Below are 14,536 nucleotides of genomic sequence, written 5' to 3'. Positions count from 1 at the left end.
TAAAATAGTTCACTGATCCTTAGTGCCACTCACACGGGACAGGACAAAGAAAGAACTCTCATTTGCCTGGTCCTGTGACTTTGGGCAATTACCTCTCTGACCTGGGGCTAATCGGTTGCAAAATGCATATTATCATTCTCTGGGCTGCTGGAAGAAGAAGTGGGGTGCGGAGCATGAAGAAAAATCCTGAACTGGTGAGGGGCTGCCAAGATGCAAGGGACTGATGCTGCCTGGCAGCAGCTACTATGTGTGGTCCTTTCCTAAATGCTTTGCAGACACTAACTACAAATCTCCACACAAGTGGAAGTGCAGGAGGTTGAAGGTATTTGCTAGGGTCACACAGATAAAAAGGGTCCAATGTGACCTCTGAATCCAGGTCTGTCTCATATCAAAACCCATGCCACCAAACAGCAGGAGTTATGCTAATTCTATGCTGTATCGTGGAACACATCACATTTTTATCGACATATCCTCTGCCTCAACATAGAACAGTCTTGCAAAAAGCATCAGTCCCTCTTTTTAATTCGTCTGCCCCAGAAATCCCATCTAGACTAGTGGCTTAGTTACAGCCACCCCATAACTCCTTGTGTCTTTGTTGATCAGATGAAGATGATTCTTGAAACTTGAAATCCCTCCACACAAAGTCACAAGTTAGTCACCAGGATGGTGGCAGTAATGGTGGTGAGTATTCATGTTCACATACCACACATGTGTTCACACAAGAATTGCATTGCTATGAACAATTCATCCCCAGGGACTGAACAAGTGTCAAGATGACAAAATTCTAAATTGTCCTGGGATGAGCACCCTAGAAAGAGCCTTCCTTGGGAGGAGAGTAGGCCCTGCTCGTTGGAACATTTCCACATTCACAAGCTCCCTCCACCTTGCTCTCACCTCACTGAATAGTTTGGCATTGGTCTTGGCCTTCACCAGCTGAGGAGCATCCTGAGGCAGTGTGTAGTTCAGCTTGTTTCTCTCATAGTCAGCGCGGTAATTAACCTGTGGGATTTAAAATATGTCTGCAAGGTTTGTATACAGTTGGAGGAAAGCCTTGGGGAGAGTGTTCTGTTCCCACCTTCCTCTGATTCCCATTGCCGAGAGGGAGTGTCTGAGAATGCCCCTTTACAAGAAAACCTGTAATTTGAGGGAATGGTTTATTTAACAGATTGAAGATGTCAAATAAAAAATGAAACAGCTCACAGGCACATTCAAGTTTGTGAGTTTGCAAGACGTTTGTAACTTTGCGATACGCAGGCTAGACACTCACCAGTAATCAAAAGACAGCATTACAGGTAGTAATAATTGATAATGTGTAGTTGTCAAATGCACATTTGCAAAAAAATGCATCTTAAATCGTGTGTGCACAAAAGAGCTACACAAGCAGGTGATTTCTTTCTTCTTCTTTTTTCCAAGACAGGATTTCTCTATGTAGCTCTGGCTGTCCTGGAACTCACTCTGTGGACCAGGCTGGCCTCAAACTCACAGAGATCTGCCTGCCTCTGCCTCCTGAATGCTGGGATTAAAGGCATGTGCCACCACCACCCAGCAAATACGATTTCTGACGGAAGACTTCAGTGCCATCTGTGAGGAGTGTTGCTCAAAAGTTAACCCTGGACCTTGGACACTGGTGACAGTTGGAATTATTATTAGTTTTTTGATGTGCTATATTAAATTATAAAAAATATTTTATTACTTTTTAGAGATTCATACTAAAATATTTATAGATGAAGCTAGATAATACCTTGGAATTCCTTCAGAATAATAGAGAAAGGAAATAGGAAGCACACAGATGAAGCAGAATGTGCTGTGAGTTGATAGTTATCAAAGCTGGTACTTGGGACTTCAATACAGTGTACTCTACTTTTGCATATACTGACATTCCCTATAAAAAAGTTTGAAAGGAGGAGCATCATTTCATGGCTGTAATTAGATAGTCAGCATTAGTAAAAGTAAAATCCTTGGGGTTAGCTATCCAGAGGCCTCATAGCAATTGCAAGACTCCCAGCTGGGCAGGGATGTGCTACATACGTGACTCAGTTGCTGGGCATTGATTTTGGCTTGAACAATCTGAGGTGTGTTTGTCACTGAGCTGTACTTCAATTTGTCGATGCTCTGCCTGTAGTTGACCTAGGCAAGAACAGGCACAGGAAATGTCATTTGCCATTATCTCTATGATGTGATTGGCTCCCTTCCCCAGCCCTGTAGTGACTCTCAGGGAATTAGAAAAAGAATGAAAACTCCCAACTGTATACCAGTGGGCATGCCGAGCCAACAGATGAAGTGGGGCATGGAAGGGTGAGTAACTTGGAGAAGCGGCACAGCAGAGATCAGTTAACTCGGCAGTGAACATGGGAAACATGTATCTTTACACTGTCCACCAGAACAATGCCCTTCATACCCGCCCACAGAGAGAGAAGTAAAATTACTGGCAGTAGTGAGTGTTGGCAAAGATAAGGTAGCTATGGGAACTCATGATGCTGTCAAGACTGTGGTAACAACCCTTGGAATCCAGAACTGCATTTGAGAAGAAACAAAAAAAATCTCTGTTCCAGTCATTCCATCCCTAGGCTCACTGCCAGAGAAAATGGACACAGGGTCGCTTTATAAAACAATAAAGGGGCTGGAGAGATGGTTCCGTGGTTAAGAGCATGCACAGGTCTTGCAGAGGATTAGAATTTGGTTCCCAGCACCCATATCAAGTGGCTCATGATCATCAGTAACTCCAGCTCAGGGAGCATCCAATTCCTCTGGCCTCCCTAGGTACTAACACTCAGGAGCACACACCCACATTCACACACACACCCTTAAAAATAAGATAAGTCATAACAAAAATTCAAGGTGTCTATGTACTATAAATGGGATTTTTTTCTGTATGTCTAATACATAATAAAAGAGATGTGCTTTAAAAAGGGAAAATAGGCCAGGTGGTGGTGGAGCATGCCTTTAATCCCAGAAGGCAGAGGCAGGTGGGTCTCTGTGAGTTCAAGGCCAACCTAGTCTATAGAGTGAGTTCCAGGACAGATGGGCCTGTACAGACAAACCCTCTGTCTCAAAGACAGACAGATAGATAGATAGATAGATAGATAGATAGATAGATAGATAGATAGATAGATAGATAGAGAATAGAAAATGAAAGAGGGACAAAAAGTCTAACAATGTCATACAGGTGTCATCTGTTTATCCCCTGCAATGCCAGGGATAAAGCCAGGGCCTTATGCCCTTAGGTGAGCTCTCTCCCACTGAGTAATGCCCTAGCCCTATGTGTGTGTGTTGAGTGAGGTGCAAAGCACCCTTGAAGAGGTGGTCCTAATGAGACCAGAGAGCTGGTGCGTGCACTTGTACACCAGCTGCTGCTTGGCCTCTCTTTCACCTTTCCATGGTCCTCAAAGAAGCCACCCACATTTTAGTGTCTTCCTGGAAGAGAGGGAGTCGGGGTCCCCAAAAGCTTCTTGCACTGGCTGCCACCTTTCCTACCTCTAGACAACTAGATTTCATTTTTGAAAATGCAAATCATTTTTAAAAGAGTAAAATATTCTCAGTCATTTGTACAGAAGAATATATTCACCAGTCCAGCTCATTCTCCTCTAAATGCCCCTGACCACGACCCAGAATGAGAGGAAAAGGAGCATGAGAAAAAAAAGTCAGGGCCTAGTTCATAACCTCAGGGTAGGCAACACTGGAGAGGACTGAGATGGAGTGAGCAAGAACCCCCAAATATACCTAGAACAGCAAGAAAACAGGTGAAGGCAAAGAAGTGAGGCTGTGGCTGCAATGAGCTGTCCCAGTTTAATTTACCTGAGATCCGAGGAAGAGGGTAGGAACTAACTCGTCCCCAACTCCCTTCCCACCTATCTGGTCCCAGCCACTTATTCATTCATTCGCTCTTTCAACAGACATGGAATCGGCACTGAGCAAGAAAATTTAGACATAGCCCTGCCCACACAGCTATTCCAGATGAGTCTCTGCTGTCTATATATCCCATGCTGGTAGAATCCACCAGAGTATCTAAGCCTCTCCGATCCAATATCTAAGCTGAGCTGTGGCTTAACTCAAAGGGGCAACTCCCTACTGAACATCTCCCTATGTCCTGGATTGCCTAAGTCTGGCAAACCCATCACGACCCCAGAGTGTGTCACTCAGTCACACTACCCACTGCTCTCTCTGCTTGGGCCCTCTCACATGGCCTCAGGAATCAGCACACAGTGTCTCTATTTTCCAGTTATTACCAAGAAGCAATAAGTCCACATTCTTGTGAAAACTACTGTAATAATCTGAGCCAATGGATTCATTAGCTCAACTTAGATGTCCCACAATGTATACCTGTTTTAAAGCATGTATACAGCAAATGTATACACATGTTACTGACAACTTTAAAAATAAATGTATAAAATCCTGGCTTAAGCAAGCCTCGATGTGGTTGTTTCTTGAATAATTTCCCAGCCTTTAAAAACCCACAGCATTTTGTCACTTCTAAGACAGAGCTCTAGGACGTGAGGCTTTCTAAATTTGGTTTTCAACATTTCTTTTTACAAAGTGTTTAATTGATCATTGTTACCTGATCATTTCATACTGGTGTACAATGTGTCTATTCATTTCCCATTCCTCTCTTATCTCCCTCCTATCCTCACCAACCCTCCCCACCCCATCCTTACCAGTCCCTTTCCCAATGTCATGATTTTTGTTTTTATTTTATGAGCCATTTAGTTTAACCACGGTCATCCGTAACCACCAGGTTGGGAGCATCAGTTGGCTTCTAGTGTGGTCTCCAGTGGGTGCACAGTTGAAGACAAAGAGCCCCATCTTCTCCCTGAATCTATTTGTAGTAAATCATTCAACAGAAAGAGATGGCTACCCCTGAACTCCTCTTCCTCCATGCCTGACTTTTGCTAGGCCTATCCTTGCACAGCCTTCTGATTGGATTTCAGGGGATCTATGCCTGGTAGTGTAAACAGAGCCAAAAACTCATGGTGAGGTCTTGAGATAATAGGCCCTGGGGTGGGGTGGGGGCTGAATATAGTTGTTACCTAAGCTGAAATAATACCAAACTGACTCCTAAGTACATATGCTTATAGCCATAGACCAGGTTATTCTCAGCCTTGATGTGTGCTGAGGTGAGTGATGTGTGCTGAGAATGAGTGATGTGTGCTGAGAATGAGTGATGTGTGCTGAGAATGAGTGATGTGTGCTGAGAATGAGTGATGTGTGCTGAGTGATGTGTGCTGAGAATGAGTGATGTGCTGAGAATGAGTGATGGGTGCTGAGGTGAGTGATGGGTGCTGAGAATGAGTGATGGTGCTGAGGTGAGTGATGGGTGCTGAGAATGAGTGATGGGTGGGTGCTCAGCCATCAACAAGACACTCATGCCATCTCCCCTCAGGCTCAGGGAATGCTGTAGAAAATGGAGCTGACTGTATGTAAATGCCAGAAGACAGAAAGGCTGCAAAGTGTCTTCTGGGCAAGACTCACCCACTGCAACCCCAGACTCCCAGCACATCCTGCTCCAGATCCACTCTAGTGCAGAGCTGGTAAATAAGCCCATATTTTTACAGAAAAACAGTGGCACTCATGAAATACACCTGAGTACCAGCTTGGGTGTTCTGGCTTCCAGCTTATTTATTCCAAGTCTTCCCTCTGCTCATTATCCTTGCCCCTGACGATTTCAGTTAGTAGCAATTATGAGCAACACAGGGCACTTCCTGTACCCTTCACTGCTCCAAGTGTTCCACACACCCTAACTTAGTTAATCCCCCAACCATTCTGCAATCACCCCTACCCTACAGTGTGGCAACAGAAGCATGGGGAACTAAAGCGATTGCTTAGCTAGTGAGGGGTGAAAGCTATGATTGGCATCCCAGACCAACTGGCAAATTAGTCCTCAGGCTGTGCCCTTGGGTCTTTGCTCTGTAAGCCCGGTTTCCCTGGAGAGCTTGGGACTATTACAGATGGATGGGGGTTCCCCATTGAGAACCCTTTGACTTGTATATTTAGACCAAGGAATGTATTCCATGTGCAAACAAATGACAGATAAATCTGTCTCTAAAACAGCACATATGGACACTACAGAGCTTCCGGAACACAGCTGACTGCTCTGCTGGGTCTAGTCACCATCGCCTCAGTATTCTTTCATTAATAATTCAAGGAGAAAAACTTTGTATGTCTGGAGTATATAGAGAAAACCAGGGAATATAAAGTCATTTCAATGTCAACTACTAATGAGATTAGAGTGGTGTGACTTCCTAATTCAGAGGGGGAAATTATCAGCTCATAATAGAGTCTTATTAGAATTCAGAATGAAGCATGATAAAATGTCACAAAAACTGTATTTTTAAAATAGCACATTCCTTCCTGATAATTCTGCACTAAATATGTGACTGCACACAATTACTTTTCTCTGCAGGACATAATTAACAGCCTCCATGATTAATCACATCTTCACAGTTTCATAAATGTCTGGTCACTGCTTCAATCTACATTCTGAAAGGCTCTCTGCTAAACACTGAATCCCGTTTTAATTCTATTAGTGTTTATAAAAACCCATCTGAAGGAATGCCCTCTAATTAAGAACCCATGCTATATGTAGTTGCTTGGCTGTCTTTACCACCTTTAAGGCTACCAGATGGCAAGACCACAAATTCTCCTGGAAAATAAAAGTGGACTGCCCAAACTTCCTGAATGTTAATAATCTACATTAGAAATAATTTGCTCAAACACATACCAGAGCCAAGAGAGTAAGAGGAAGGAGGGGAGACGCATCTGTTCATTAGGCATGACTCAGTGCCAGCTGATTGCCGCACACGAGACGTAGCAGCCCTTTGTATGCCATGTTTTGATTTTACTCCTCACAGGCACAAAGCATGAGCCGGGTGTGGTGCACGTGCCATCGCCTTAGATGCTGTCTCTGAACCCAGTCTCTACTGCGGTCTGGTTTTCTGAACTAGCTACAACATTTCCGGCAAGTCCTACAGACACAACTCTAGTAGCAGACAATGTGACAATGGAAATACAGAGCTATAACAATCTGTCTCATTTTTTCTGTGCGGTTCATTAGGCTTGGTCTCTAGAACTTAATTGCAAATGCACACACTCATGATTTTACTTTTAATTGCTAAGTATTTGGAACCAAAGTTAAAGAAGTTTTGGTTTCATTGGGATATAACAAGGCAACCTAATAAAACTTCCTGGGGGAAAAGAGTCAGAAAGCATTGGTCCCTTACATCCCTCTGGTTCTCTTCCCCTGCTCCATTCGACTTCACAAAGCCATGTTCATCCAATAAGCTGTCATTTACCAACTTGATGGTCCAGACACTGTTTTAGATCCAGCTGAATCGATCCCATCACATCTTACTCTCAGCAAAAGAGAGGGAGAGGCAAGGTCCTATCTACCGTGGGAAAACCCAGCCATTAGCTGGAGTTGTGCTGAGCCCACGGGAGCAGAAGCAAAGCACCCTGGGTAATCGGTGGACACTCATAGAATTACTTATTAGATTGTAAATTGATGATCACCTTCCCTGGCAAACTATAAGGTCAGCTTGTTTTTAAGAGAGTAAATTACTTTATCCTTTTCTTTATGCCCTTTTCAATATTTTCTAAAATTTAAATACTGAACACATAATAAAATTATTGTGATAGCAAAACGGTAATTTTAATCAATTGTATTATTTTGTTTGGGATGCCAAACCATAAATAGGCTCACTGCTGTACTAAGAAATCTATCCATCCATCCATCCATCCATCCATCCATCCATCCATCCATCCATCCATCCATCTATGCTTGCCAATATACCCTTGAGAAAAAGGTATAGCTGACCCTGTTACTCTTTTTATTTTTTTTTTCCGGTTTTTCGAGACAGGGTTTCTCTGTGTAGCTTTGCGCCTCTCCTAGAACTCACTTGGTAGCCCAGGCTGGCCTCGAACTCACAGAGATCCGCCTGGCTCTGCCTCCCGAGTGCTGGGATTAAAGGCGTGCGCCACCACTGCCCGGCTTCTGTTACTCACTCTTAACTAACACCTACTTTAGCATACTACGTTCTAATTTTTATAGGTCATCATTGCTATGGAATAATTATTATAAATGTGACCAGCAGATGTAGCTCCCCAAATTCTATAAGGAGAAATTGAACTTCAGGATACTTTTAAGACAAGAGCAGAATTATCCATATTTTACACAGAAAGTGGGTTTTTAGTCATACATGGACTTCCCAGAGGAGGGGCAGGCCCCTTTCCCAGTCCCTCCAACCTCCTGTATATCGATGGGATTTTTTCCTTCCCATCTTGCTGCCTAAGCCTTGCTCCACATCAAGCACAGAATAAAAGGGTGGTGGAGGACTCACGTCCTTCAGGGGAACCAGTCTCATTGTTGTCTGGTAGGCTGGAGTGAGAGTGGCTGGGTAGTTGTAATCCACAAGGTCGTGTTTATAATCAGCTTTGTAGGCAACCTGAAACCCAAAGAGAAGAGACATCAGCTTCCACTTTCCCTAACCTTCTCTGAATATTATAAATATTTTTAAATAATGAGGAACAAAATTAATTCACTTTCATCACCTCAAAAGAAAGTTACATTATGTTCACACGTTCGCCTTTAACTATTTGAAATTATTCTTAATTAGTCCAAAACTAGTCAACTTCTGTGTGTAGTATGTTTACTTTATCTCTCTTTTGAATTATGAGACCCTCGTTTTTTGTTTAAAATAAGCACTTGCACACAGGTATACAGTGTAAGTGCTTCTTGGCAATTTCAGAAAATGAATGAAAAGTATAAAATTTCAGTGTTTCGGTTATTTTTACAACAGTCGACATCAGCATGCTAAGGCAGAAGAACCCCAACATTCAGATGTTCTGAATGTGAAATCAGTCTTCTTTAAGAACTTGTTCCCTCCAAGATTTAGAATCTGGTATTTGCATATCTGTGAACGAGACTGATAAAGCTAGAGAGAGAGCAGGAATGGCCATGCTGTCCCCTGGTGTTTGGTTACCCCATCACTCCAACTGCTATTCAGACACAGTATGTCTTCAGTGACTGAAAAAAGCAAAGTTTCCAGCTAACTAACCAACTCAGAGTCACAAAGCACTGAGATCCCACAGCGCTTCAAATAGGAATCACACATGTCCGTCTTATTTTGTCTTTCAGAAGCTGAGCATTTTACTATACTGGATCAATTAATTATGATAGATCCTTCAAGTCAAAGAATACTAACTAAGGCTTAGCTGAGCCTCTGAAAGCTTTAAAAGCTTTTTATACATTCTTTATTGTATTGGGTAACATTTAAAGGTCTAGGTGGGTCTGTTTTTATATATCAAAATATATAATTTTTAAAGGGGGGTTTAAAAAATAATTGGCCAAATTTTTCACACCCCAACCAGCCAATTCCCACCATCCGTTAATCAGAACTCACATTGCTGGCCAGGCTGCCAACTTTGAGAGCGTGGAGCATGTGTCTGTCCATGCCGACTCCTTCATAGTGGCCTCTCAGGTGGGTCTGATAGTTTTCCTTATATTTATTCTACACGAAAATATTAAACTTTGATGAAAATTTTCCAACTAGATGAAGGTAAACTAAGTCTAAAAAGAAACATAATTCTACTACTGAAAAAAAAATAAACTTAAAAAAAAAACCCTTAAATGTCAAAAGAACACAAAGACTTGGTAAAAGATGGGCAGACAAGCACACAGAAACACGTCTCGTGGGGAGCATCAAGCAGACTGATTCTGTTTGTTCATTTTTACATCTTTAGTTTTAAATTTACCAGACTTTTCAGGGATGAAAAGGCACCGTGAGAGTGTGGAGCTGGCAGCGGACAACCACTGAACAAGTCCTGATAGTGTGGTCACGGTCCACGAGCCAAGTCATTACGTGTTATCGCCTCCTTGTCTAACTACAGTCAGCCCTCTGTATCCATGGCATCTACATCTGTAGATTCAACTTACCACAGATTGAAGATATTTGAAAAGAAGGCTGTATCTGCAGTAAACATGTGTAAGCTTTTCCTTTAAAAATTTAGCATATCTATCTATATAGCATCTTTGATGCACTGAGTATTATAAGTAATCTGGAGATGACCTGAAGTGTATGCGAAGGCTATGTCCCATTACTACATCACTTTTATGTAAGGAACATTGGAATCTGAGAATTATAGCATCCACCAAGGGGGTCCCAACCAGTCAACCCCCTATGGATATTGAGGGATGATTATGCACAAAAAAATAGAACCTGATCCTTGTCAAATTTTATGATGTAAAAATTCATCACTATGGCAACCAAGTGGAATAATGAGTCATGTCCTAAATGCTGTTCACCAAATAAAAGGAAAAGCAAAATGGACTGAATACATCTTCTCTGAGGATATACAAATTTGTAAGTGACATCTAGTATTTGGTGTCTGATCATCTGTAAAATGGGGAAATGTTATCTGGCTCTTCAGCTGACTATGAGGGCTAAGTGAGATTGTATATTAACTCAGAAGGACACAGAGAGGTACACTGCATGCTCAACCAGGCTCCCATGCTAGCATTCAGCACCAGGAACAGCCACTGTGCCACACAGATGGGATGTACAAACACAGTCCTGCCCTGAGGACCCGGTCACGTACAGACAAGCAAGGAATGTTGAGGCTGTGACATCATTTGATAATAAGCAGACTAATCCTAGAAGACACTCTTAACCAAAACTCAGTGTACCATGCACCTGGGAGGTCATGCTTCTCCCGGACACATGGAAATAGTCACAAAGACCATCTCTCGGGAGACCCAGAAGCTCAACTCACAAAACGTGCCCAGACAGGTGCTCGGGCAATAACTCACATCGCTGGTGAACTTGGAGATCTTGCTCACGTTCCTGAACTGGGGCGTCTCACAGTAGTTGATACTGTGACCTTTACCACTTTCCAGATCCTTCTTATACTCCACCTTGGAAAACCAAACACCAAGAACTTTCTTAAAAACATCCCCAAGACTTGACTGGGATATTTTTTTAGAAAACTTTCAACCCAAGATTTAAAGGAGGGCAGAGGATACTAAAAGTGTGTGTGTGTGTGTGTGTGTGTGTGTGTGTGTGTGTGTGTGTGTGTGTTTGTATGTGTGCACACATGCACCTGTGCATATTTTTCTTTATAAAAGTAAGTAATAAAGCAAGTTATTTCATTCTGAAAGTTACACATATGTAGTCCTTCTCAATAGCAGGTATTGTAATGCTTCACAGATCAAGGACTGTAAAACAGGTTGGGGTATAACTTGGTGACAGTGAGTGTCCCCAGTATGGGGTTCCGGGTTTGCTCTGCAGCATCAAATAATAATAATAATGATTATGGTGTCAAAAATTATTTTAGAAATGCTGTGAGTACCCTTGGGGCAAAATGTCTTATGTGTTTATGTGATGTCCAAACTTCTAGCTATGTCCTGTTTTTTCTGAGAGCCCCCCACATAGGCAAGTGCACTTGAGAAACTCCTCCCACTGTAGACCCACACCCATGTCTCTCTGCAAACACATCAAAAAAATTTAACCACAGTGCTTTACAAAGGAATATGATGAAGGAGCCCACTCTGAGGTAGGCCATCTCTAATTTGAAATAGGCTGGTAATGGGGCTCCCTGGTGTGCCTCACATAGGATGTGAGGCTATTGTTACCAAACAGACCGTCCCAGGTAATTGCCGAAAGCAGCTAATGGTTAACACCATGAAGAGAGACAGAGCTGGCTCATCTTACTGATAATCATAGGGAAAATGAAATAGAAAGTGCCTTTGGGATCACTCACTGAAGGAACTACAACTTAAATTGTTACAGTGTGATAAAACTGTGTGGTAGAGCTATGCCTTTGAAAGGTATGCATGGTACATTTTAATGCTGACAAATGATATATAGTTAAAAATGCAAAACCACGTGTTCATTTGAATCCTTACTCTAGAAATACATCCTTATTTTAAAGTGGGTGGGGGAGGCTAGAGAAATGACTCAGTGTTGAGAGGCCACTGCTCTTGCACCCACAGTTTCCAGCACCCACATGGAGGCTCTCCAGTTCCAGGGATTCAATGCTTTTCCGACCTCCAAGTATGCACATGGTGCATAAACAGACACTCAGGTGCATACACATAAAATAAAATATCTTTAAGGACTAAAAAGTTTTTAACTTTGTGTGTGTGTGTGTGCTTGTGTGTATGCATGTGTACACACTCATAAGTCCACATGTGGAGGCCAGAGGCCCATGATGAGTGTCTTTTTTTATTACTCTCCACCTTATTTTTTTGAGGCACCATTTCTTGCTGACTCTGGAACTTGCTGTTTCAGTCACAATGGTTGGAGAGCAAGTTCCTAGGACACAGTCTCTGCTCCCCCTACCCCACTCCACCCTATCCCACCCACAATGCTAAAGTGAAAGGTTTGTGCCACCATTTCTGGCTTTTAACTGGCTGCTAGGGATCCAAACTTCAGTCCTCACTTTACCCACTGAGCCACCTCTCCAGGCTCTATAGATATGTCTTGACAGTCATGCGCTCAGATATGTATACTCACATAGAAAAGGAGTGGTCCTTTTCTATGTGCACATACTCCTTCCGGTGGTTGAACTGTCCTGGGCCTCCACCTACCCAATGGTCTCTGGTTCTACTTTTGGTCCTAAGATCTCTATATCAGGCCAGGCACTTTCCTTTTCTGGGCTATGAAAAAGAGATGGTCCATTCCAGGCAGTGGTAGAGCATGCCTTTAATCCCAGCACTTGGGAGGCAGAGCCAGGTAGATCTCTGTGAGTTTGAGGCCAGCCTGGTCTACAGAATGAGATCCAGGACAGGCACCAAAACAACACAGAGAAACCCTGTCTTGAAAAACCAAAAACCAAAAAAAAAAAAAAAAAAAAAAAAGAGAAAAAAGAAAGAAAGAGAGAAAGAAAAAGAGATGGTCCAATGATTGCCAAGGTTTACCAAAGCTAACAAATGATCGTATTATATGTATCACACATATCATATGTTAATATTAATTATATATTAATATAATTGTTATTATATCATATGTCATATAGCTAACAAAATAGATCAAATATTTCAGGCTTTGCCCTCCACATAGTCTCTATGTCAGGTGCTCAAATTCACTGCGAGAGCCTAATGGCAGCCAAAAGCAGTCTGTAGGCAGATACAATGTGGCTGTGTCCCAAACACAACTTCATTTATAAAAACAGGCCCTGAGCTATATTTGGGCTGTGAGCTAGATCTGAAACTAAGGCCATAGGGTGCTGACATCTGCTCCAGAGTACTAGAATCATCTAGAATGTCTAATCTCTCAGCACCAGACCCCCTCAAAGCATCCAAGGCTCCTAATGAGGCTCAGGGAAGTCTGATTCTGAGTATTCAAAGGTCAAAAGTCAGAAGGTCACCAATCAGATTGGTTTGAGATTCAGGCCTTACAGAAGAACAGGGATGCTCTAAGATATCTGCATCTCAGCGCCTCAGTTGCCGAGAACACGGTGTGGGGGCACTTTTTACAGCCGCAGTTCTTCCCACTCAAAGGTACTGAGCAGCAGTGCAGCTGACAGGAGACACTAGGAAGGGACACTAGAGCCCCAGGGAGCTGGAGGACGTGTGTTCTTGCCAACTAGTCCTAGTTCAGAAAGGCCTACACACAGGGTGGTTCAAACAATGTACACCCAGCAGCCAGACCAACCTGGAAGGCAGGTGGAACTCACGGAATAGACACAGCTTCTCTGAACTCTGACTCCAGTGATAAGAGAAACGTGGCATTTGAAACAGTCTTTCTAGGCTTTGATTCCACACTAATGTAACACTTATGATTTTAAGAGTTGGGGCGTACGGGCTGGGCGGATGGCGTGGAGGGGGAAAGTGCCTGCTGCTCTGGCAGAGAACCTGAGTTTGCTTCCCAGTTTGGGTGGCTCATAACTGCCTAGAGCTCCAGCCCCAGGGGGACCTGGCACCTTCTTCTGTTGCCTGAGGGCACCTGCATTCACATATGTGCACATGCATGCACACACAAGCAATTAAAAATTAAAACAAATCTCTACAAGTTGTATCGTCTAGTAGTCTTTCTGACAGCTACAAATCTGGCACTTCTGAATATTAAGTAAGAAAGTTTTGAGCCCACAGAGAGAGATTTGTTTGATTCTATATATGCATTATTTGGAAACTGGTAACATGCAGATAGTATGCAGTTTCATTTTGTTTGATTTGAGGCAGGGTCTCACATAGTGCAGGCTGGCCTCCAACTCACTGTATAGCCTTGAACTCCTGACCCTCCTGCCCTCCCTGTCACGTAAGTGCCAGGGTTATAGGTATGTGCCACCAGCAGCAGCACTCTTTTTAAACAGGGCCACTGCGTTCCCGGTCTGAGAGAAAAGGGGACAGTACAGGAGCACGGCTCTCCCCAACACTCACCTCACTCACAAGCTTGTTCACACTCTGAGCTCGCTGAAGAACCAAGCTGTCCTGGGCTGTGAGGGAGTGAAAATGCGCAGCGCCTTTCATCCTGTGGAAGTCCTGCCTGTATTTGATCTGGAAGAAGCACACAAAGAGAATCTTGGGTTGTGGTTGCCGCACTCTGCA

At 43.1% G+C, this 14,536-nt stretch overlaps 1 protein-coding gene across 1 annotated transcript in view; it reads right to left on the bottom strand.

Annotated features, from left to right (window-relative positions):
- The window catches only part of Nrap (nebulin related anchoring protein), a 71,398-nt gene that overhangs the window by 42,700 nt on the left and 14,162 nt on the right, over positions 1-14,536 (bottom strand). Inside the window, 6 exon segments of the mRNA XM_059245869.1 lie at positions 895-999; positions 2,029-2,127; positions 8,331-8,435; positions 9,393-9,500; positions 10,799-10,903; positions 14,369-14,485. Coding sequence (XP_059101852.1) covers positions 895-999; positions 2,029-2,127; positions 8,331-8,435; positions 9,393-9,500; positions 10,799-10,903; positions 14,369-14,485 — 639 coding nt within the window.

The sequence above is a fragment of the Peromyscus eremicus genome, chromosome 1, assembly GCF_949786415.1.
Source record: "Peromyscus eremicus chromosome 1, PerEre_H2_v1, whole genome shotgun sequence".
NCBI classification, from domain to species: Eukaryota; Metazoa; Chordata; class Mammalia; order Rodentia; family Cricetidae; genus Peromyscus; species Peromyscus eremicus.
The sequence above is the reverse complement of the archived record's forward strand: the minus strand, read 5'-3'. Positions and strand labels throughout refer to the sequence as shown.